Source organism: Balaenoptera acutorostrata, chromosome 6 (genome assembly GCF_949987535.1).
Source record: "Balaenoptera acutorostrata chromosome 6, mBalAcu1.1, whole genome shotgun sequence".
Classification (NCBI taxonomy): Eukaryota; Metazoa; Chordata; class Mammalia; order Artiodactyla; family Balaenopteridae; genus Balaenoptera; species Balaenoptera acutorostrata.
In genome coordinates, this window is record NC_080069.1 from 117587363 (window position 1) to 117612146 (window position 24784).

The window sequence follows — 24784 nt, forward strand, 5'->3', positions numbered from 1 at the left end:
GGGATCTTCCCAGACCAGGGCTCGAACCTGTGTCCCGTGCATTGGCAGGCAGATTCTTAACTACTGCGCCACCAAGGAAGCCCAGGCGTTCTACTTTTTGACTAGACTGTGAGCTCCTTGAAGGCAGGGCAGGTCTGCCTCAGCCCCAGGGCCCCAGGCCGAGTGCTTTGTAAACAACCTTGTAAAGTAGGCCTGTTAGGATGCCCACTTCACAGATGAGAAAGCTGAGGCTCAGAGAAGCTAAGATACACAGCTATGGTGCTCTTTGAATCATCTCTTTGTCCCCCGCGCCCAACCTGGTGCCTGCCACTAACAACTGCTTGTCAAACTGCTGAATAAGTGAAGAAAAGGGGTGAGAAAAAGAAGTCAGGGAAGCATGCAGGAAAGAGGGATGGAGAAATGCGAAGGGGTGTTTGGAGGAGAGGGGAGAGCAAGTCATGAGGAGGGAGGCCCAGGCTGGCAGGATCAGTGGCGGGATCGCCCCCAGTTGCGACCCATGACTCACCCTGCAGCTTGACCTCGGCATTGGTGTGATACAGGCCGCCGTGGTGTGCCACAGTGCGGGCGGCCTCCAGGTGGGCCAGCACCACCTCCACGCCGTGCTCTGTGCTGCCCCAGGGCTCGGGGCCCTCGGCCGGGGCGGAGTCACACTCCAGCAGAGTGATGAGCGGCAGCACGTGAGGAAATGTGGTGTTGCTCAGCGGCGGGCCTTCTGCAGGGAGGGACACACGGCGCTTAGAGGTCCCCGAGGGCCCAGCCATCCACCGCGGATGTTTTATAGGAAGGGGCCTGCCTGAGGTCCCAGAGAGAGCCCCCAGAGATTCTGACTCCTGAGACAAACCCTTCGGATTCCTCCAGCTGAACCCACTGCAGCCTTGGCCAAGCTCAGGGGCTGAGGCTGGACCTGGACGTGGCATACACGGTTGCCAGAGGCAGAAAGTGAGTGCGGGAACAGCCTGCACAAAGCTCAGTCAAGCCCTCATCATCCTCCCCACTGGGAGAGTCTTTGCTGGCCCAGAGAGGGCTGGAACCTGTCCAAGGTCACATAGCAAGGTGGGAGAGGTACCTTTGCCTTCATTGAGGCTCTTGAGAAATGGCTTGAGCTTCTTCTCGTAGAGGATGGCTCCCTCTGTGTGTCGCTGCCGCAGAGTCACCCATGTCTGCTCCAGCCGGGCAATCTGGGGAGACCAGACTGTGAGTGACCGGCCAGGGAAGGGGCCTGCTGGGGCCACAGGCCACTCTGCCAAGCGGACACCCAGATATGGGATAATAATTATTAGTATAGTCACCATTCATGAATCTGGGACAGTGCTGACTGCTTTTCACATGTCTCCCATGAAGCCCTCCCAACAACCCATTTTACAGATGAAGGAACTAAGGCTCAGAGAGGGGAATGACTTGCCCAAGGTCATTCCAAAAATAAGTGGCAGAGCTGGGAGTTGAGCCACTGCTCTGGGACCCTGCTGTCACTGTTGACGAGGCAAAGGAGAGGAAGTGTAGTGTGGATGAGGTCCGGGCTGTGAAATTACAGACCTAGTTTGAATCCCAGCTTTTTCAGCCTCTGAATGTGACTTTAGGCAAGTACTGCTCTGCCTCAGTTTCTCCATAAGTGAAATGAGAACAATAAAGGCACTACCTTCATGAGATTTTTTTTTTTAGGAATCGGTGCTTCTAAAGTACTCGATGTAGCACCTAGCATATAGTCAGTGATTGCTAAATGAGTGCCATTTTATATTTATTCTTTACACTCATATAATGCTCCTCATTCATTTTACAGGTAGGGAAACTGAGAGCAGGGAAAAGGGAAGACTTTGTCTGGGAGCAGGTCAGCACTTAAAGGACTCAGTTCTCCCAGTTACCCTGTCACCAATGCTGCCTAGAAGGTCACAAAGTTCTTCCTGATTCAGTATACAGCTATCCCAAAGGAACACATCCCAGGGCTCCTCCGGACAGAGACTAGTTTATGCCCAGCTCTACGTAGGCCCCTCAGTACCTGGGCCATATCCAGGGCGCCCATGACTGCAGCGAAGCTGAACATGTTGCCCATGGTCCCCCGAAGCTCGGCCGCCAGCTGAATGGTCTTGTGCAGAAGAGCTGCCCGCTCCTCAGCGGAGCCCGTGCAGCCCAGGATGTCCACGGCCAGCATGATGGACATGGTGTGGAACCTGTCGGAGCAGCCAGGTCAGAGGGGCGCGGCCAGGGACCTAAGGTTGGGGGTCCTTGTGGTTGAGAGCCGAGGGGCGGAGGGCAGAGCCAAAAGCGAGAGATTGTAAAGGGTCAATGAGATTAGGGGGCGCGGCCAGAGTGAGGAAAAGCAAAGTTAAGGGCTTCTGATTGGTTAGTATAAGTCAGGGGGCGGGGCCAGAGACCCTAGAGGGCCAGGCTGAGAGGCTTGTGACCCATCAGCGGAAATCATCGGAAATCATCTGGTAGAGCTGTTCTAAGAAAGAAAAGGAGAGAAGCCAGAGCTGATGAGAGGGCCAAGGCTCACGGATTGTGATCGGTCAAGAGGATGCAAAATGTCAATTCGGAGATAAAGGACTCGGTCTTTGGGAAACCAAGATTACTTGGAGCTGGATATGGAGAAGGAGCGATTGGTCAATGGGATAGGGGGCGTGGCCAGAACCCCTGGGAGCCGGGGTGAGAGACTGTGATTGGCCAGCCGGCCACAGCGAAGGGCCGCGCGGTAGCCCAGGGGGTTCCCCGTAAGTCCCCTTGTGTACTCGCCTTACCTTTCCAGCAGGTCTAGTCGTAGCTGCCGGCCATGGGGGAGAGTGAGCAGCTCCATGCCCCAGCGGACTCCCATTAGGGTCTGCATCTCCTTGGTAACGCCCAGTATCCTAGCAACCTACAAGGACGCCCAGAGGGCTGATTAATTTTCTGTCAAGGCTAGCTCAAGCCATTTGGGAGGCAAGGAGCTTTATCTTGGAGGGCAGCCTGGCTGGGAGGCTGGGTTTGAATTCCAGCTCTACTGCTAACCCTCCGACATGGAGCAAAATGAGCCTCATTCTCCCCATCTGTGAAACGCGGGATAAATGGGAAAATGCCCAGAGGTGTCTGACATGGGCCAGAGGTGCCCAGGACACCCTTATTCCAGAAGGCAAACCTGAGGTCCGGTGGGGAAAGGGCTTGTCCAAGGTCACACAGTGGGTCTAGAACCCAGGGCTGCTCGCTTCACGCCTAGCACTCTTCACAGAGCTACATCTCAGCACTGTTTCTTTTCTTGCTTCTTGAGCTCAGAGACCAGTGCAACCAAGCAGTCAGTGCCCTCCCGCCACAAACTTCAGAGAGGGAAACTGAGACAGAGAGCAAGTCAGGGTCCTTAGATGGTCAAGATTCATTCAAAGCAAAGGCCCAGGCATTAACAATTTATGGACCTAGGCAATGAGTTTTGTCCACTAGGGGGGGTGGGGATGAGAAGTCGGGCCTTTTGTATTCCCTGGACCAGCCAGACTGACTTTCCCCAGGCTCAAAAAATGTCCCAGGGAGCCAGACGCCACTGGCTTTCAGGACTCCTCGGTTCCAGTGCCAAAATGACATCTGGAGGAAGCAAGAATATCTCGGGTTTTGCTTTTTTTAAAGGAGAAAATTGGGGCCCAAGTAAAGTGATTAGTCAGAGTCACACAGCAAGTGAAGGACGGCCATGAAGTCAGAATCCAGGCCCATTCGCTATACTTGGGAATTTGGGGCCAGCTCCTCACCACCCTGACCCCTGTCCCCAAGCCAGAGGATGGAGGTGCTGCTCCTGCCCCAGTGCGCACCCAGCACCTACCAGGCAGTCAACCTTGGTGACATGCTGGGCCAGCGTCCGGGCATCGACCTCTGCCAGCAGCTCCTTGAACTTACGCAGGAGGCCCATCTCCAGTGGCCGGTTATCTTTGGGGATCAGTGGTGACTGGAAGGTAGCCGGGTTGAAGGAAGAGGTGGCTTCCACGATGGGGACTGTGAAGGTCCTACCCCAGTCTCCTTCGGGGGCCCCATTTTCTGACAGTTCCTTAAGCCTCTCCCCATAGCTCCTGGCCTGGCGGCTGGAGGCCTCAGCTGCTGCCCATTCTCGGCTGCCACGGACAGGAGGCTGGAGCTGGCAGTAATGGCCAGAGTCCGGGTCACTGTAGCTGCTGAGCGACGGTGATGGGGAGGCCTCGCAGCGGGTGTGGGAGGGGCTGGAGTAAGGGCCCTTGTCCGACTCCCCGGCACTTCCAGGACACAGCTGGGGTTCACTGGAGCGGCGGGTGACAGGGGAGGCAGGCAGCACTGTGGCTGAGGGGGCTGCAGGGGCGGCGTGGACACGGGTCACTGCAGGGAGATAAAGAGAGAGGACTAGTTTCCATGACTCCCCACGCAGTGAGGTTCCCCCACCCCCTTCCCAAAGGACAGGCTCCATCCACCCTACATGGGTGATAGCCCCACCTCCCTGGACCCAGGCCCAGCCCAGCAGACTCTGGCACACTGTCCAGCTCTCAGTGGTACTCTGAAGTTACCTGGACCCCAGGAGTCTCACTTTCCTACCCTAAGGCTGCTGTAGCCTTGGGGAACGACTGAGCTACTTGAAGGAGCTTTCCGTGATTCAGAGAAGCTAAGCACTTGCTGGAGTTCATCGTGTGGAATTATTTCTCAATGAATTAGTAATAATGATTTATTGAGTACATGTGTCCTGGGAACTGGTGACATGCTGGAGATACACCGGTCAAAACAGTAACCATCATCCAAAATTAGAGGTGATGTTTATTGAGCTTTTACTGGCTGCGAGATCCTTCTCTGCACATTAGTCTGTTTAACCCTCTCAACGTCCTGTGCGTCAGTACTTTTATGATCCCCATTCTCCAGATGAGAAAACTGAGGCTCAGAGAGGCCAGCTGACCTGCCTGAGGTCACCCAGCCAGCAAGGCATAGAGCTGGGATTTAAAACGAGGTGTTAAGTCCTTACTCCTGGGTACTTCCCTGAGCTGCGTTGCTTAGAAATTGTCCGATAAATAATTTGTGGCAAGGCATTTTAACATTTACACCCAAGGGTATTGTTTTGAAGGCAAGTTGGCAGTTATGACAAGCTGGCAGGCCTGTGTTTAGAGAAGAATTTGCGACTACCCATATAGACAGCAACATGGCAACAGTGTCTCCCAGCAAAGGTTCCTCCCGGGATGCACCTCTGCCTGCGAGCTTTTCCTGCCAGGTGGACAATATGCAGTATGGCCTGTTGAAAACACTTGTTTTCTTCCAGAAATGAACTAGCGGCATGTTTCTACAGTAGAAATTTTCTTTGTATTTAAAAAAAGCACAGCGCTCTGTGCTTCCTACTCAATTTTGCTGTGAATCTAGAACTTTTCTGAAAAAGTCTATTTAAAAGACTAAAGCAAGCATGACGAGTCCGGTTTGAGCCCACCATTTGGAATCCGGGACGCATTAAGTCCCAGCCGATGCAGGGCCTGGCAGAGCACCACACACGGGGGCACTTGACCAATGGGGGCTGAGTGTTGCTGACCACACGCACTTCACAGCATTGGAGCCGGATTCAGTAACATTCAGGAGAATGCACTGGAAACCACATGCACAGTGCCTGGTACCCAACAGGGACTCAATGAGTCGTTGCAGAACGAACAAGCCATGGATATGTTTTGCATGTCAACATCGATAGTTCTGCTGGCAAGTTTTTAGTGTCAACTCTTGCAGGGCATTGCTCTCAGAAAAGAGGTAGAAACACACATGATCACATACTGTAACAGAAGTCAAAGATAGTGCACACGTGCACACACAAGGCTACTCCCACCAGATCCCCCCACCTGCCCCTACCCCCTCCGCTGGACATACCGGTACTATAGGCGGGGGAGCTGGGGCTCTCGGAGATGGGGGACACGGGAGAGTGCAGGTCTGGGATCTGGTCCATGCTGAGCGCACAGTTGCGGATGGATTCCCGGGGGTGGGGCAGTGATGTGCTGTGGAGCAGACACCTTCATGAGCAGAGAGCCCAGAGGTCAGGGTCCTCAGCTAGCATTAGGACCCCCACCTCTGCCTCCATCCAAGATCTGCTCAACTTCAAAGGCAGAAAAGGCTTGGAGATTACCAAGTCCAACCTCCCAACTGACAGGTACAAAAACTAAAGCCCAGAGGAGGAAAGGCTTGTGCAGTCCACAACCTGCACAACTGTTCTCTTCCCTGGGAACCTTGCCCCCAACTTGCAGAACAGTCTGGGGAGAGGGGCTAGCAGGAAAAGTGGGCAGGCCAAGGGAGCCAGGCCCACCAGCCTGGTCCCTCCTCACTGCTCCCATACTATACCCAGGATGCCTTGGGCACACATGGCCTGTGGATCCTAGCACCGTTTTGATCACTGGTTCCAAACCACAGGCCAAGTGGCTACTCCCCACAGGGTATCCAACCAGCAATTCCTTGGCTGACAGCACCCAGCCCAGGCCCAGGGAGATGGGACCTATCCAAGTGCTGGTGGCACAGGATGGCAGGTCTTGCTGCAAACAGCCAGGGAGGCCATAGAAATTAGGGGCACAGACTTCGGAGTTGAGGACCTGGGTTAGAATCTGGGTCCTACCACTCTCTAGCAAGTGGCTGCCCCTTTCCAAGCCTATTTCCTCATCTACAAAGTGGGGGCATGGACAGAAGCCACCTCCCAGGGGGACGTGGGAGTCACTGAAGTTGGGCACAAGAGCACCAGGAGAGAGCCAGGTACACAGTAGGGCCTCAGGAATGATTGGCTGCTGTGGCTTTTCCTGGGATCAGGGCCTGGTGTCACCTAGCCCCAGACAACTGGGTGTCATCAAAAATGTCGCTGAGAACATTCCATTCCCTGTGCAATGGCTTGCATCCTGCAAAGCCCTCTGCTCTGATGCCCACCTTGGCCTAGTTTGGTGGGGTGGGTTGGGCTGGCAACAAGGACCAGGCCCCTGCCTGGGACAGGACAGCACCCAGGGCTCCCCCTAGGCCAGAGGGGGCTTTCTGAGTGAGGGCCTTTTATAGGTAGGAACGTGGAGGCAAGAGAGGAGAAATGCCAGGGCCAAGGGTGCACAGCTAGTTGTAGCAGAGCTGGGATGGCAACCTGCGCTCCAGACCTCCACTCAGCACAGCCTGAGCTTCCTCCTGTTCTTCCCCGCACACCAAGGCTCCAGGGCAGTCATAGCACCTCAGACCCGTGTGACTGGGCCTCCCCTTTCTCACCAGCACTCTCATTACCAACACCCCCATTTGACAGATGGGGAGCCTGAGGCCTAGCATAGGTTCTCACTCACCTGGTGGGGCAGCCATCACTGCGGGTGACCTTGTCGGCGGTGAGCCCGTCGGTCATGGTGACGCTGCGCCGCTTCATGTGGCTGCCCTTGGGGCCGGAGGGGCTGGCGGGGCTGGTAGCCTTGCCACTGCCCTGGCCCAGGCCGTAGCAGGCCTCCAGGTAGCGCAGCGGGAAGGTGCGGTTGACGGGGCAGTAGATGATGGCGCCACTCTGCTCTGACACAGCCTTGCGGCTGCCCACGTGATACCGCACAAGGGCCGGCACGTGGTCGAAGCTCTCCTGCTCGAACAGGTACTGGATGTGGGTGTAGCTCTCACCCGCCTTCACCACCACCTTGTTGATCTTGAAGTGCAAGGCCTGGTTGCGCCAGCGGCAGGTGAGCACATAGTCGCCCAGGCTGGTGAGCGAGTCCCGGATGAGGAAGTCACCATTGCGCTGCACCAGGGTCTCGGAGACCTGCGAGAGGCAAGGGTCAGGCTGGAGCAGGGCAGGGGCAGAGAGGGCCAGACCCCGGATCTGGGGGACACAGTGAACAGAGATCTCTGAAGCTTGGGAGTTGCACCCTCTGACCCAGATTCAGAGGGTGCAACTCAGCCAGAGGCCCTGGGTCCGGGGAACAGAGGCTCAGGCATGGGAGGACATGACACCCTGGGATGGGGGTCGCCATGATCTGAACCTCAGGTCTCAGACCTACTCCTTCTCAGGTCTCACGTTGCGCAGAGTGGAGTCTCAGTCCTCGTTCCTCCAAACACCCAGTGCTCTGGCACATCTCTGGGCCTTTGTACCTCAAGCTACTTTCTCTGCCTGGAACATCCTTCCCGTCCTGCCCACCTGGTGAACTCCTATCCATCTCACAATGGCCTCTCTCCTCAGCACCCCTTCCCCGGGGCAGCCCACACTCCCTGCTGGGTACTCCATTCTTGCACTTCTCCCACTGGGCTCTGACGGTCTGCCTGCCTGTCAACCCCCACCCTGGGATACCAGCCCTCAAGGGAAGCCACCACCTATTTTATCTCTGCATCCTTGGTGCCCAGCACAGGACCTGACAGAGCTGATGCTTGACAAAGATTTACAGCACGAATGTAAAAGGGAACAGGTGACTATTAGCCTCAGCCCAGAAATTCAACTTTGTCAGAACTGAGTAGCCTAAGGACTGATACGCACTGACCAAACACACAAGAGGCTGATGTATAGACCTATAACAATAACAGTAAAAATAATCGTAGTAATAATAACCACCACCACCATAAAGGACAATGTTCATTGAGTTCACTGCATGTCAGACATCGTGTTAAGAACTTCACATGCATTAGTTCATTTAATTCTCACAACCAACCTTTAAGGTAGGCACTATTATTATCCTCCATCTTATAGATAAGGAAACTGGGGCTCAGAGAGGTGAAGTGACTTGTTCAAGGTCACACAGTCAGTAGATGGCAGAACTAGACCTCATCCCAGGCTACTCTGATTGAGCCCACCAAACAATAGTCAGAGCTTCTCTGGGCTGGGGCTGGCCAAGGCGGTGGGTCTAGAGTTGAGGTCCCCGCTCAGGGCCCGCTCACCTCACGGGGGATGCGGCCATGGTACCAGGCGTGGCTGCGGAGATCTGTGCTGCTGAGTTTGAGCTCTTCCTCCAACTCCTTGTGCAATTTCTCAGGCGATGAGTCCAGGATGTACTTCTCCTTGGAGAACTGGGCAGGAGACAGCAAAAGTTGGCATCCAAACTGAAGCCCCTTCCTCCTTCCCTCCCAACCTCCCCCACCCCAGGGGAACTCATTCCATCCTGGGACCCTGGGAACACTTAGGCACAGATCCTCACGCATGAGTCCCTATCCCAGCAGGAGTAACGGAATCTCAATTAAATCCACCAAAAAGTGCCTACTGTGTTCTAGGCTCTGAACTATGTGCCAGGGTAGATAAGTCAATAAATAAACCTGTCCTCAAGGAAGCTCCTAGTCTAAGAGGGGAGGCAAAAGGGACATCAGCATTTGAGGGACTTCCCTGGTGGTCAAGTGGTTAAGAATCCGCCTTCCAATGCAGAGGACACAGGTTTGATCCCTGGTCAGGGAACTAAGATCCCACATGCCGCGGGGCAACTAAGAGCGCGCTTTAGAGCTTGCGTGCCACAACAAGAGAGCCTGTGCACTGCAACTACTGAGCCCGTATGCCACAACTAGAGAGAATCCTGTGCGCTGCAACTAAGGTCTGATGCAGCCAAATAAATATTTTAAAAAAATTTTTTTTAAAAAGCGACATGAACATTTGAGGTCAGCACCACAACACTGGACAGCGGCAAAGAGCCGAGTAGCTTTTCAAAGGGAGGAGATGAAGTCTAGGCCAGGTGGAGTGGTCCAGGAAGACTTCCTGGAGGATACGGCAATCACAAACACTCATTCTGCACCAAAGACACCAAACTGATCTTGAAGTGGAGGGAGGGAGGATTTCTACAAGTATATAACACAGCAGGTACCCAGGCAAAAGCATGGACAAAAACAGGGCTGAATGTACGAGGATACATTCTGGGACAGTGACTCATACAGGCGTCGAGGAGGCAGCTACAAACAGGGTAGCAGAGCACCCCACTGCCTAAAGACACCTGTGATGTCCTCTACAGTTCCCAAAGCCCTTTCTTCCTTGCTGTCTCAAGCAATCCTTGCTAGATGGGGAAACTGCAGCCCAGCAGGGAAGTCTGAGGTCACTCACTGGAGATAATGCTCAGGATCCCCCCTTCCACCTGCCCAAGGGGGAGATTCCTGGTTTCCTGGTTACTGTGGCCTGGGGTTGGAGGCCTAAGAACAGGGGAAGGGGAGCCCCTGCTGCCAGGTGTGCCCCCACCATGAAGCCCAGCCCAATCCTGGCTGTCTTGTGTGAGTTCCCCGGGCCTCAGTTTCTTCCTCTGTAAAATGGGAACAATTGCAGAACCTGCTTCACAGGATTGCAAGGATGAAGGAGACAATACTCCAGAGCACTGCAACTAGCCCACAGATGTCCTTGTCACTGCCAGAACATGTGACATTGCTTCCTCTCCCTTTCCCCATTTCCAGGCCACAATGATGGCTGGTCCAGGACAGATAGATATGGCCCAGACCTGGCCAGGCAGCGGGACAGATGAAGAGGGGCACTAAAGGGCAATCTCTCCCCAGGACCCGCTCCTCACCAGGGTCCCGCGTCCTCCAGTCTGCTCCCTGCCTCCTCTGACCTTTCACAGTTCTCAGAGCCTAACCCTGATGCTCCATTCTCCACCCCTCTGCTCCCACTGCCTTGATTTACCTCAGTCTACACTGCTGCCAAGACATCTTGGTTCCCAGCTTCAGAGATATCTAGAGTCTCTGACTCCATTTTTTCAACACTGAACCCCTACTCTGGGACAGGTCCTGTGCCCGGGGCTGAGCTCAAGGTCATCAGGACAGGTGGCCTCTGTCCTGGGGGAGCCACACAGATACTGACAAGCAACCCCAGGGTCTCTGGATGTTCAGAGATGCACAGGGAGCTCCAGGAGCAGATGAGCATGTCCCTCCTCATCTGGTCAGGGAGTCCCTGAAGAGGTGACGTCTCCACTGAGACCTGATTGAGCCAAGCAAAAGCGTCAGGGTGGGGACAGGCAGGTGGGCAGGAAAGAGCTCTGGGAAGACAGTGGCAGAGTCAGGGCCCTGTAGGCAGAGCCAAGGCCCTGGGGGCGGGAGGAGAAGCTTCGAAAGGGCTGGGGGTGACAAGGGCAGGCACGTCAGGGCTGTGAGGCTGCCTTGGGGAGCTGGGGTTTACCCAGAGGCCACAGCAGAGCTGCAGAAGGTTTTTAAAGTGTTGGGGCAGGTTCCATCCACTGCGTGGAGATGGCCTAGTGTTTTCCAGGCAATGGCAGGGAAGGGTGGGGCGTGGGGATGGGAACTGGGGGAAGGGTGTTTACACAACCATTGATCAGGTGTGGGGAAGAGCGCGGGGGTCAGAGAGGATTCCAGGTAGAGAGCCTGTGAGGACAGTGAGACACTCTGCAAGATGGGCAAGGCTGGGGCAGGAGCAGCTTGGGGATGGGCCCATAAAAATTTGGGCTTTGAGGTACCTGTAGGGCTCTGGGGACAGATGGTGGGAGTGGGTGATGGAGATGAGTGCTCAGGGAAAGGCAGGGCCTGAGGATGGGGATTCTGTACATCCCCCGCCCAGGGTAGAAACCAATACCCCAGAAAGGCAGGGAGGTCCGGGGTGAACTGAGATTAGCTAACTCAGATACCTACACTCTTCCATGGGGTTCCCTATTCTTCAGGGTCCTGGCCCCTCTCCTATACCACACCACACCCTGGAGAGGGAAGAGTGGAAGTCACAGGGGAGACTCCTTCTCCTTGACAAAGAGCATGCAATTGAGAAGTTGCCCCAGTTCCACAGCTGGAGCAAGAGGGACAGGGGGCAAAGAAGGGGAGGGGGCTGTGTGGTAAAGAACCTGGCCTCGAGACTCTGCCTGCCACTGTGTGACCTTGAGCCAATCACTTTCCCTTTCTGGGCCTGGGTAGCTTCATCTGTAAATGGGGGGTGGGAGATTGGGCTCCACTTTTCCAACCATAATCAGTGGTCAGGGAGAATCTGGAGGGACAAACTTGGTCCTCCCACACACCTGAGGTTAGGGAACCCTAGGGTCCCTGTGCTTCCTCACCTTCGACCCGGGGGTCCCTAGCTCCCAAGGAGGGTGGGTGCTGGGGCGCGAATGCAGCATCCCTGCTCCCGGTGCACTGCTATTGGCCAGAGATGATCTCACCGCCTCCCGGCCTGCGAGCGCCTGATTGGCGGGTGCAGGGATGCTGCGCTCAGCCGCCGGCGGGGCAGTCATTCAGGCGGGCTCGGAGCGTGTGTGAGCCTGGGGGAGCGCAGAGGTGATGCGCCCCGCGTCCCCCAGGGGGCTCGGGAGGCAAAAGCGCGGAGACCCCGGGTCAGGGTCTTAACCCCTTCTCACCAGCCGGTGCCCAGCAAGCCCCCTTTAGCTCCCTTCAGTCTCGCAACCCTAAGCAAAGCCATCCCCAGATGATGCTCCGCAGAGAGGCGGGGTCCGGGTCCTCCCCTCCACCCCCTTCCGTTTAACCCTTTCACCGTCACAGCGCCGTCCCGCACTGACCGGCCAGCTGGGCTAGGAGACCCGCGCCCGGAGCACGCCCGAGCCCACCTAGAGGGCAGGAGGGTTGCAGGCGCTCTGGCCCCAGCCTCGGCACCCGCAGCATCCCCTCAGCTTCCCACCCCTCACTCAGCCTTTGGACCCCAGCCCAGCGCCCCCGGTACAATGGGGAGTCAGGCTGCCCGGGTCAGCCGCAGGGGCCGGAGTGCTCGCTGGAGGACCGGCAGGACGCCGGCGACCCCATCTCCAGGTACCCAACGCCCCAGCTCAGCTCCATCCTGCAGAGGAGGCAGGACCGGAACGGCAGCCTCCGCAGCCCCGAGTTTCGGGAGTGGCAGCTGGACCCTCACCCTGCGGAGCGTCTGGGCGCCCAGAGGTGAGGTTGGGGAGACCCCGCCCCCTCCCGCAGCCCTCAGCCTGCAGCCCGCAGCCCCTGCCCGGCCGGACCCTGCGCGGCGTCACGGGCTGCGGCTCCCTGGCTCCGGGGGCGAGCGGCCAGGGGTCCCAGCCCGGAGCGCCTGGCGGGGGCCGAGCCGCCCCCTCACCTGCACCTGCACGAAGGAGCCGCGGTAGAAGCAGCAGGCGGCGGCCGACAGGGCGCTCCACAGGCTGCACCGCTCGGTCATGGTGGGGCCGGGCGGCCAGGGCCGGGACGGTGCGGGGAACGGCTGCCGGCGGGGCAGGGGCGCGGGACCGACCGGGCTGGGCACCGGCTGCGCTTGCCTCTCGGCGGCGCGATTACCTCATCGCCTTGTCGGGGGAGGAGCGGGGAGGCGGGGCGGGGAGACCCCACCCTCCAGCCGGCCCCGGGAGGGGAGGGGGCCATTGTTCCTCCCTCCGCCCGCCCCCGGCTCCCCGCCCCTAGCCCCCAGAGCTCCAGCCCCGCGCGCCCCGGCAGCCTGTAGTCCGGGGATGCTGAACGGGGGACCAGCCAAGGGGGGCTTCACGGGGGGCAGAAGGATGGGGTGGGGACCCCTGGGCCGGCAAGGGAGGGGGGGGGTCCTGCCGCCCCCACTCGTCTCACCCCTCACTGACCCGGAGCGGGCAGAGACTTTGAATTAAATCATATCTAAAGCTGGAAAAATCCCTCTATATGTTTGACCAAGTCCTTTGTGGCCTCAGGAAATCTCCCAGAGCCCAGGATTTCTCATCTCTGATCTGGAATCAGGGACCCTGCTGGGAATTGCGGGATATTCCACTGACAGACTTGGGGGGGTGGGGAGGGCAGAGACTCAGTAAGGCTCAATGGTTTGGGAATCAACCTGGGTTCAACTAGCGATGCCCCACCTCCACCCAACCAGTCCCTTCTCCTGGAGCCCAGATTTACTCATTTGGAAAACATACCTGTGCTGACCTCACAGAACTCTTGTTAGCATTGGCTGAGCTGATGCATGTAAGTTGCCAGACATAAAATAAGTGCTCAATAAATGCCTGCTATTGTTTTCAAGCTTAGTGTCTTAGAATCTGGACTTTTGGTCCTAGAATCATAGGCTCTTCAGCACAAAGGGGGTCATCACTGACTCTGCATCAGTCAGGCCTGGAGTTCAAATCCTTTTGACAGGCCTTAGGCAGGTGAGTCCACCTCTCTGGGTCTCAGATATTTGATTATTTTCTGTAAATACATCTGAAGCTCTGATCATGGAGCTTGGAATTTTATGGTCTTGGAAGTTTAGAATCCTTGCCTTAGAATCAAAGTGCTCACATCACGGTCTAAGAAACCCTGGAGTCTGGAAGCTGAGTACGTAAGGTCAGGAATGGACTTTTGGTAACCGACTATTGATTCCACCCTCTTCTGAGGCTTGACGCTACAACTAACATTCTTTTGAGTTCATCCTTCAAGGGATTGGTTTTTTTTGTTTGTTTTTTTTGTTTTTTGTTTTTCTATCTGAAGATCTTATTATATTTATTTGAAAACCAAGTTGTGTGAAAGAGAACACTAAATAGTCATATACCATCTCTTCAGCCAAAGACTTGGACACAAGGTCAGCACAGAGGCAATGATACATGCAGTGAATAGCAGGTCTCAGCTCAGCTCCAGTGAGCAGGTATTATTTCTTTTATAGCATTTTTAAATTACATTTTTCAGCCCAGTAAACTAAGGGAAAAATACAAAGCTAATCCTCACAGGGATCTCACTACCATCAATGATGGGGCTCTCATTACATTGCCAGGCAGCTGGGACTTACGGGGTGCTGAAATATGCCCCTGTGTTGTCCACCACTGGCTTTGGTGCTGGTTCTACCTGAGGCCTCTGTTCCCCTGTGGTGTCAGGGCTCGGGATGAGGAGCCAGGGCCCAAACCCCAGGAGCAGCTCCTGCTCAACTTGCTGCAGCCCCGGGCTGCAATTCCTGGGCTCACTCAAGCTTGCTTTCTGACCGCGCCCACACTCTTAACTCTGCCTGGATCACTCTACCACCCATCTCTGCTTATCTTTATCTCCTTTCCAGCTTTCTGTTTGGAGAGAGGATGTTGGTGAATATTCCTGGTCAACTGCAATGGCTTGGCTTCAATGCCTCCTCCTCCAGAAAGCCTTCCTTGATCTCCCCATCCCCAGCTCCTGAGCTGAAAGTCATCCCCTACCTCTGGAGCTCCAATGGCTTCTTATCTGAGCCTTCTGGGGATGGTGGGGGACAGCAATGTGAGCACTTCCCACAGAGCTCATTACTAGTCACTTACACGGAGCTTGACAGGCAGCATCTTGGGTGATGGAATGTCCTGGGGTCAGGAACCAGCCTGGCCTGCTCTGTTCCAGGCCCAGATCTCCCCTTCATGGGCATGGACTCATTGAGCCCATAGCAACCCTGGTTTGGAAGCACCACTGTTACCTCATTTCACACAGGTGAACACTGAGGCTCAGAGAGGTGACACACACACCCAAAGTCATGTGGCAAATAAGTGGCAGATCTGGGACTAAAATCTGGGTCTGCTAAATTACAAAACACAAGCCCAAACCATTGTGTGGTTCTGCCCTGGTCCCCACATGGGCCAGGAGCCCTTGGAACACAGGGCCTGGTGCTCCTTGCCCTCTGCTGTGTGCTCCATACTCGGCAGGGGACCTGGCTCAGGGTGGGTGCTCCGGGATGTGGAAGGCCAAGGGCTCTGTCCATGGTCTTGGCATCAAATAAACTTGGACAGCAATCCCAGTTCTGCCCTGCAGTAGCTGTGTGGTTGTGGGCAAGTCACTGCACTTCTCTGGGCCTCAAATTTCCCATCTGTAAATGGGCACAAGAAAGCCCTCACTGCCCAGTGATGAGGGAAGAAGTCACAGACCTCATTCATGTAAAGAGCTCAGAACTGACTCCCAGAGCTAGCAGCCAGCACAGGGCTCTGCACACAATAGGCACTCAAAATGTTCTGTCGTGTTATTGTTGTTATCGTTATTATTTCAAAACTGCATTTTCAACATTCTCAGTGCCCAGGACAAATTAAGCTTATGATCGATGTGACTGTGCCCATTATCTGTGATGAGGAACTGAGTCATCCTTTCCTGCTGCCACCTCCCGGCACCAGCACACGCTCAGAGACCAAGTGGGATTAGAGCCGGTCTTCGCATGGAGGCGCCCTTAGGGCCCTGTCCAGCTGGCAGCTGGATGGAGTCTGGTAGTAACAAACATTGGGAAGTCCTGAGTTTGGGGCCAGGAAAGAATGATGGAAGGCATGGGAAGAAGATGCTGGGATTGAAAGCAGACCCCACACGCTGCCCTGACTCCTAGACCTTCTCCTGCTGGGAACAGTCGGTGAGATCTGGCTCCTAACAAGGCCAGAAAAGGACTCTGCCCTTCCTGGAACAGACTCTGGGCCCTCCAGTGTCCCCTCCCAGCCCCTCTTACCTTCACATAGTCCCCGCCAGCCTCCAGCTCTCCAGTGGCCCTGGAAGGAGAGAAGAAAAGTGAGTGTTCCCAGCCCTGCCTGGCTCCCCAGCTGCCAGTCTCTGCCCACCTGCAGGCAGGAGGGGGCACTGCAGCTGACAGCACTTGCTGGAATCTGTTGGCTGGGCTACTCCTCCACTCTCCAGCTGTGCGACCCTGGGCAAGTCCCATCACCTCTCTGAGCCTGTTTCCTGTCTGTAAATCAGGGTAATGATAGCCTCTGTTTCATCGGGTTGTCTCGAGGACTCTGGGAGCTGGTGAAGGTTACATGCTTAACACGGGGCCTGCTCCTGAATTGCTATCTTCAACCAGCTTCAGGATGCTGCACTCTCCTGGTGTTCGCTTCCCACCTCCTCCCTCACTCCACAGTTGGCGGCCCCAGGCTGGGCCTCAGCCTCCTTTCCTCCCGCCCGACCCTCATTCCCTAGTGCAGAGTGACCCACCCAGGGGTACATCATGACGCCATTGCTGGTGACATTTGGCTGCGGAATTGATCCCCTCCCCTAAGAGGTGGTCAGGATGGGGTCTGGAGAGGCCACAGGCTGGGGGTGGCTGTTTTTCCCAGGTGCCAAATAGATATCACCCTTCCTTGTGAGGGCTTCCGTGAGCCACTTCCCCCAGTCCTTGGCTTTAAATGCCCTCCCTTCTCCGATGCAGCCTGGACCTGCCCCTTCAACACCAGACTCAGAAACCCAACTGTCTCCTCAGCATCTCCTCTCAGGTGTCTGAAGTCATTTTGACTTTCGTATCCAAAGCAGGACTGCTGATCTGCCCCCCCGCCACGCCCCTGCTCCCCACATCCGATTCCCATCTCAGTTGATGTCAGCTTCATCCTTCTTGTTGCTTTGTTTGGCCCAAAACCCTGCGGTCCTCTGCACCTCCTCTCTCACTCACACTCCACGCCCAATCCATCAGGAAATCCTGTGGCTCTACTTCCAAAATAGATCCTGACCACTTCTCTCCGTGTGTCAACCCTGCCCCATCTGGGACGCCCTCTGTGTCCTCTGTGGAGCACACAGCAGCCTTCTTGCTGTGTCTGTCCTCACAGCCCTCCGACACCCAGGCGGCGCTCAAGTGAAAAGCTAAGCAGATCGCGGTGCACAAACCATCCCCAAGCCTCCCACCTCTCAAAGAACAAAATCTAAATCCCACTCCATGGTCTGCAAATGGCTGGCCATGTAATTTATCAACTAAACCAAGACTTTTCTTCCCTTGTGAGAGTAAAGAGGGTGCCATTTTCATGACAGAAAAACAAGTGTAAACAGGCTCATGTGTTCCCCAACCTACAACGCCCTGCGTCGCCCTGGTGGTATCTGACTGCCCACCTCATCAGTTCCCACCCCCAAAATATGCCTCCCTCCCTCATTCTGTCCCTCATTCTGCCCCGGCCACATCGGCCTCCTTGCCAAGCTCGTTCTTGCCACAGGGCCTTTGCACTTGCTGTTCCCTTGCCTGGAATGCTCTCCGCCCCACCCCACATCATCACACAGCTTGCCCCTCCCCCTACTTTATTTAGAGCTCTGCTTAATGTCCCCAACCCAGAGAAGCCTTCCCTGACCACCCTGCCAAGAATAGTCCCTTGTCCCTCACTCTCTGTCCTCAACCCTGCTTTCTTTTCCTCAATCTCTGCCTGAAACAATCACTTTACGTTTATTTGTTGACTCAGTTACCTGACACCTCCACCGGGGCACTGACGTTGTATCGCTCACAGGTGAGCCCCCACCACGGTGCCTGGCACATGGTAGGAGCTCAAGAACTCTTTATTGGTTAAGGAATGTATGAACAGTAAACCCTCAACCAGTATTCATCACTGTTGTTATTATTAATTCTCTCAGCCAGTATTCATCACTATTATTATTAATTCTGTCAGGCTGGGCCCTGGTTCTCTGGCTGGCACAGGCCTCAGTATTGCCATCTGCAAAATAGGGAGGAAAGTCAAACATCAGGGAACTGCTTCCTCAAATGCAGAAGCACCAAATTTAAATTTAAATGTGATAAATCTAATAAAATAAATTTAAAACAAAAACAGCTGAGCTAAAAACAAGACAAAACAAAAACTGTGGGTGAAGTATACGTTTCCAGGGCAGAATTCCATGCAGGGCTTCCCCCAGCTCCTGAGGCCGGGGGCTCCTCCTTGAGAAGCTGTCTGACAGTCCTCCCTGTTGTGACATTCCAGAGTCCCTGGTGCTAGCCTTCCTTCCTGATCTCTAACCATAGTCCCTCAAGCTGCAGCCTGGCCCCAGCAGGCTCCCAAAGGTGTTTGGGTTCTCTCTGTCCAGTCGAGCTGGGAGTGGGGCGGAGTACAGACCCCTCCCCTTCTCACCACCCTGCTCTTCCTGGGTGAGGTGTCCCATCCCAGTGTTTCCGGCCATTCAGGACCGGAAATCCTCCCACTGCTGGGAACAGCTTGGCCAGGACACTGGGATCGCCTAGCACTTCCTCCTGTTTCCTGGTCACTTCCCCTCACGCTCTGGGCAGGAGCAGAGCCTTGGGGAGGGGGCGCCTGCCCCAGGGAGCAGGTGGGCTGAGGTGGCCAAAGCCAGTGGGGGTGCTCAGGCAGAGGCCCAGGCCCGGGAAGCTGAGGGCCTGGAGCCACCACCAGCCCCCCCTACAACACTCCAGGATTCCTAAGACATAAGGTGACCATGTTGGCTCACCACCCACTGCCATCATTTGCCCAGACTATGGCCACCACCTCATCACTGCCTCCCAGCCTGCATCTGTGTCCCTCTGACTTGTTCTCACCCCAGCAGCCAGAGCAATCCTGTTAAAATGAAAGTCAGCTTACGACTTTCCTCTGCTCCAACCCACTGGAGTGACCCCTAGTTTCACTCAGAGTAAGAGCTGAAGTCCTGGGGACTTCCCTGGTGGCGCAGTGGTTAAGAATCCACCTGCCAATGCAGGGGACACAGGTTCGAGCCCTGGTCCGGGAAGATCCCACATGCTGCGGAGAAACTAAGCCCGTGCGCCACAGCTGCTGAGCCTGCACTCTAGAGCCCGTGAGCCACAACTACTGAGCCCGCGAGGCACAACTACTGAGCCCGTGCGCCTAGAGCCCGTGCTTCGCAATAGAGAAGCCACTGCAATGAGAAGCCCGCGCAATGAAGAGTACCCCCTGCTCACAGCAACTAGAGAAAGCCCGCACACAGCAACGAAGACCCAACGCAGCCAAAAATAAATAAATAAATAAATATTTAAAAATAAAAATAATAAAATGAAACTGAAATACCGTATTTTAAAAAAAATTTAAAAATAAAACTCAGCTCCATTAATTAATTAATCAATTAATTAATTTCTTATTTTATGGATTTAAAAGGCACTTCCCCTCTAATATTAGTGGCGAAATCAATTAATAAATAATAGTGACAACTGAGCTAAATCAGTTCCATTAATCAGCTGCATTAATTATTTAAATAACCAACCCCTTTAATTGCCTGTATTAGCTGATTTGTTCTTATAACTAGTACCACTCATTGCATACATTAGCTTAATTAATTGAATTAATGACCAGTCATTAGAGTCCATTATCTTTTATTTCCCCAGTGCAGGTTTTGGTCTGAGCTTTACCTTCAGGGTCTCCATCCTGGCCAGGAGGGAAGGGCGAGGCTCCCCCAGGGACCCTGGAGGAGAGGCTGCCACCCTGTTCCACCTTGGCCCTCCCTCACCATGGGCAGCCTTGCCCTGCAGAGCCCTGCAGCCTCCCTGCCCTCTGTCTGTCCCCCACTTTGCTCCCTGGGGTGTGGTCATATGGCCTTGAGTGGAGATTTCCCCAACGTCTGCCTCATGCGTCCCAGCTTTCCCCCTGCCCTCCCCTCTCTGAGCTTCAACTTCCTCATCTGTGAAATGGGCATATTTTAACTGTCTTCCCAGAGGGGCTGCAAGGATCCTATGAGAAGGAAAGGTGGGAGGTTCCTTAGCCTCTGTGGTTCCTCTCGTCGCCCCAGCACCACCACCCCCAAATGAAATCTCCCATCCTGCTCCTCCTGGGGGGTTGAAGATACTCTCCCTCCTTCACTCCGACTTTCACTCACCCGGGGCAGAGAGGCAACCCTGCTCTATGCTCCTTAGTCCTTAAAGGCCCTGAGCAGAAAGAGCTGGGGTGGAAAGCCCCATCTCTCTGGGGACACCCAGCCAAGGGGCCTTTGGGATTCCCTGCCAGGAAGGCCCTTGGCTTTAGCCTCTGCCCTGCCCCCTTTCCTGTACGATGGGCCACCACCGTCCTGGAGACGTCCTTCCTCCTCTCCACCATTCTGCGCCCTCAGTCTTCTTGACAGGGGTGAGCTCCCCAGCAGAGCTTCAGAAAGGGTCCCAGCTCTGTGAGGAGAGGACAGATCAGGGGCCGCTCATCCCAGGGCAGAGCTGAGGAGTCAGTCCCAAGAGCTGCTGAGACTTAACAGCTGCTGGAGAAGAGCAAATGGGGAAGACGACTGAATGCCTGTGTGGAAGCCCCACCTTATAGAAGGGCGCAGAGCTGCTCAGACGAGACCTGGGTTGGCTCTGCTTTATTCCTTGCCCGAGGCAGGCTCCCCCAGATGATGGGGACTGCTCCTGGATGGAGATGGGGGACACTGGGGAGGGGAAAGTGAAGAAAAAGAATATTTTGACCAGATCAGGAGCCCAGAATCAACATCAGGAAGAGGAAATGGAGTGGGCATGGACAGAGGAAAGACCCTCGGGGGCTCTGGAGAGGGCCCTCAGCTGGGAGGGAGGAGGCTGTGTGACCCTGGGCGAATCCCCCTCGTTGGGCCTCAGTTTCCTCTTCTATAAATGGGTGTGGTAATCGCCTGAGCATCCTGTGTACCGGTACTTCCTCGGGCCAGGTCCAGGATAAATGCTTTACTTTGTCTAGTCCTCACGATGACCCTGTGAAGCAGGTGCTGTTATTGTCCCCAATTTACAGATGGGGAAACTGAGGGTCAGAGAAGGGAAGGGGGTTTCTCAATGTTGTAAAGACAGTCAGTGGGCCTCTGAGCCGCTGATGTAGCCGACCCCTTTCTTCCCCAGCTCTCACGCCACATACGTCCAGCATTCTGTAAACAGAGTCCCCTAAGGGTTTGAGGGGATGTGCCTCCAGCTGGGGTTGGGGGGGGGACCGTCCATCCTTCCCGAGCCAGCGCAGTTCCCACAGCCTCAGGCGTCTGGGGGTCTCAAGGGCTGTGAGAAAGTCTCCACAGGAAATGAGAGCCAGGAGCAGCTGGGCCCCTTTGGAAGACAAGGACCAGCCGCCCAGAGTCTGAGAAGGCTGAATGGGCTGAGCCCACCACAGCCCCCTCCCCCGGTGGGTAATCACTACCAGATGCCCGGCAGCTGACGTCACTTTGCAGGGCCGAGAGGGTCGTGGGACTCTGGGGAGTGTTGGGAATTCTTGGACCAGAATCAACATTCCGAAAGGAAATGGTGGGGGGGTGGGGACGGGGGTCTTGGCCTGTTCTCAATGCCTGGCACCAGGGCTGGGGCACGGGCAACACAGGGTGCCCCCGGCCGGGGTGCTTCCTTCTCCACATCTCAGTTTCCTTCTGAACAGCCCTGGAAGTGGAGTGGAGGGACCTGGGTCTCTGGGAGGCAGGAAAGGATATTCAGGTGAGACACTTTAGAATGAGTAGGACTGCGGTCAAATCCTCCTTAAAGGAGAAGTCCTCGTAAAACGTAAGTCAGAGTGGGGCCTTCCTCTGCTTGAGGCCAGCAACGGCTGCAACTTGCTCAGAGTCAAAGCCAGGTCCTTGCCGGGCCTCCCAGGCCTTACTTATCTGAACCCATTTCCTTTCTGGCCTCATTTCCACCACTCCTCTCCCCAGCCCCCATCTTGCTCTCTGCTGCTCCTCAAACATGCCAAGGATGCTCCCACCTCAGGGCCTTCGTACCTGCTATTCCTTCGGCCTAGTATACCCTTCCCCAGATATCAAGATGGTTTGTTCCCAGTACACCGGAAACTAATATAATATTGCATATCAACTATATTTCAACTAAAAAAAAAAAAACAGAGGGTCTGTTCCCTCATCTCCTTTGCTCAAACATCAGTTTCTCACTGAGACTTTTTTCCTGGCTAACCTTCCTAAATTGCCACCACCAGCCACTACCCTCCAAGACCAGTTCCCCTACTTGATTTGAATCTTTCTCCATAGTGCTTTTCTCTTCTGGCTGACTGGGTAACTCATTATCTTGTTTATCATCTGTCTCCCCCACACTAGAATGGGGGCTCCTTGAGAGCAGGGTTTTGCCTGCTGTGCTCACTGCTGTCTCCCCAGGACCTAGAAGAATGTCTAGGGATAGTTGCATCTCAGTAACTATTAAAATGAATGAAATTCCAACTCAACTGTGTCATCTCGAGCAAGTTGTTAACCTCACAAAACCTCGATGTCTTCATCTGTAAAATGGGCTCCTATTACCGCCTTTTCAGGGGGGTATGGGAAGTCATTTGAAGTAATGGTAGAAACAGCTCTGAGATTTTTACTTGCAGGAGGTGAAATGTGGCCTAGTGGTTAAGTGCTTGGGCTTGGGAGTTGGTCAGGACAGAATCAAATCTAGGCTCTGACACTTAATCTCTCTGTGACCCCAGGAAAGTCCCTTTCTCTCTCTGAACCTCAGTCTCCTCGCTGGTAAAATGTGGTAGATGGCACCCATTGAGTGTTCCAGGCGGGGCCGGCCAGTTGTCCTCTGGTGGGACCCTGGCCTGACAATTCCTCTGTGCGTGTGTGGGTGTGGGGTGTTGGGGGACCTCCCTTCCCTCTCTGAGACTCTGCTTCCTCCTCTATAACATGGACTGAAGGTAGAGTGTCAGTGCTCTCTGGACCCACTATTTCCCTGCAGAAGGCTGAGGGTGCTGGGGGATGGGGGGAGACTGGGCTGGTGCTCTCCTTTTTGGGAGCTAAAGGCCCTTCATTCCCGTTCTATTGGCCCCTCCTCCCTCCTTCCTCTGCATCCCCCATGATCTCAGCAGGGAACAGGGCACCAGGAAACTCCTGCAGCCTCACCTCTTCCCCTTCCTTCCTTTTGCTCCAGGTGCAACCTGCTTCCCAGGGGGTAGGGGAGGGACACGTCTTCCCCAGCTTACGCTGCTCCCTGAACGGCCACTGGGATGACCCCCTTGGGACACTCAGGAATGAGGCTCCCAGTCTTACTCAGTGGCAGTTCTCAAATACCCTTGTTCCCAAGCTGGATGGATCCTCAGAGACCATCCCAGGCCCATCTTGGCTGTTGGGGAGATTGAGGCCCATAGTAGGGCAGGACAAGCCTGAGATCACACAGGCAAAGCAGGTCGCCTGACTCCAGCACAGATCTGGGCTTCACAGGCTCCTAGAAGAAATGTTCAACAATTCCTGGACTCCTACTTGGCCTGGAGAGCAGGTGGGACACTGGGTCCCAGGGCACCAGGAAAGGGCTCAATCTGATCTGCTCACCCCACCCCTCTCAGGACCCCTGGACACTCCAGATGATTAGGGGGGGAAGGGAGAGTCTCCCTATTTCCTCTGTTAGCTCTAAGCCAGGCCTGATGCCAGAGGCACTGCCAGGACCATCTCTGCCCACAGGGGAGGAAGGCTGGGTCCTAGACTTGGCATTCTCAAGGTGTCTCAAGACCTGCTGGAGGGGAATGGGTTGCCTAGTCGTTGAGGGCCTGGTCCAGGAAGGTGGAGTTAAACCCTAGCTCTGACTTTCACTAGTTGTGTCAAACTGGGCAAGTAAACCTCTCTTTCCTCATCTGAAAACTGGAGATAGTAATAGTGCCTCTCTCCTGGTACTGTTGTGACCAGAAGATGCCCAACCTGTGCCGGGAGAGGCTGGGGATAGAGTTACACCAAAAGAAAGTTTAAAAGTCCCTGATGCTAAACTCACACCCAGGTTTGTCAGCTGCCCCAGGGGCACGGATTTCCCTCTTAGACAACTCCCGTTCCCCGGCGGCGGCCCTCCTCGGTCCCAGCTCGGTCACTCACCCTCTGGGTCCCAGTGCGGGGCACCTTCGGCCCACCGCAGTCATAGTTCCCTGTCGTCGCGGCCTGCAGCCCGGGGACCTCCTCTGCTCGACGGCTCCCGCCTTTCTCAGGATACGGAGCTGCGGAGCTTACAGCAGGACTCCTGGGGAGGAGCCTGGCCTGTAGGCCACGCCTCGGACACGCCCCTCTGCCCTCCCTGGGCGCGCTCCACCGCCTACTCCTCCTTCCGGGAAGGACACGCCCCGCCTCGGACACGCCCTCCGCCTACTGTCTCGCTCCGCCCTCTCCCCATCTGTCAGGTCGGAGGAAAGGCCACGCCCCCGAGCACACCCCCTCCGCCTCGCCCCGCCCCACTCCGAGGCCACCTTCCCCAACAGTCCCCGCGCCGCATGGGAGGGCCACGCCCCCTGCACACGCCCATTCACCACGCCACGCCACGCCCCGCCCCGCTTCCGCAAACCCTCAGCGCGCTTCTCCGACTTTGGTTACCTCAGAACGCCCCCGGAACTATGAGGCCCGCTACCCTGCATACAATCCTTGCTCCACACCCGAATGAGGCCGAATTTAAGAGGGGATGGCCAGAGAAGGCAGCCTGGAGCAGCCAGAGATGGTGGAAAAGCATTAGTTTTATTCATCATAAACGTAAGCACTCCCATTTACC

General features: G+C 55.4%; 1 protein-coding gene across 4 annotated transcripts in view; it reads right to left on the reverse strand.

The window, feature by feature from the left end:
* SH2D3C (SH2 domain containing 3C) overlaps nucleotides 1-24784 on the reverse strand; it is a 30633-nt gene that overhangs the window by 1702 nt on the left and 4147 nt on the right. Inside the window, exons 1-10 of one of the 4 annotated variants that reach the window (XM_007194636.3) lie at nucleotides 24124-24218; nucleotides 16157-16196; nucleotides 8794-8922; nucleotides 7233-7687; nucleotides 5806-5930; nucleotides 3773-4296; nucleotides 2733-2848; nucleotides 1994-2165; nucleotides 1067-1178; nucleotides 506-712 (exon numbers count right to left, since the gene is read on the reverse strand). In XM_007194636.3, coding sequence (XP_007194698.1) covers nucleotides 506-712; nucleotides 1067-1178; nucleotides 1994-2165; nucleotides 2733-2848; nucleotides 3773-4296; nucleotides 5806-5930; nucleotides 7233-7687; nucleotides 8794-8922; nucleotides 16157-16196; nucleotides 24124-24167 — 1924 coding nt within the window. In that variant the 5' untranslated portion in view covers nucleotides 24168-24218. Of the gene's footprint in view, nucleotides 1-505; nucleotides 713-1066; nucleotides 1179-1993; nucleotides 2166-2732; nucleotides 2849-3772; nucleotides 4297-5805; nucleotides 5931-7232; nucleotides 7688-8793; nucleotides 8923-12871; nucleotides 13044-16156; nucleotides 16197-24123; nucleotides 24219-24784 lie in introns of those variants that run through there. The other 3 variants (XM_057549279.1, XM_057549281.1, XM_057549280.1) reach the window with 3 other exon arrangements.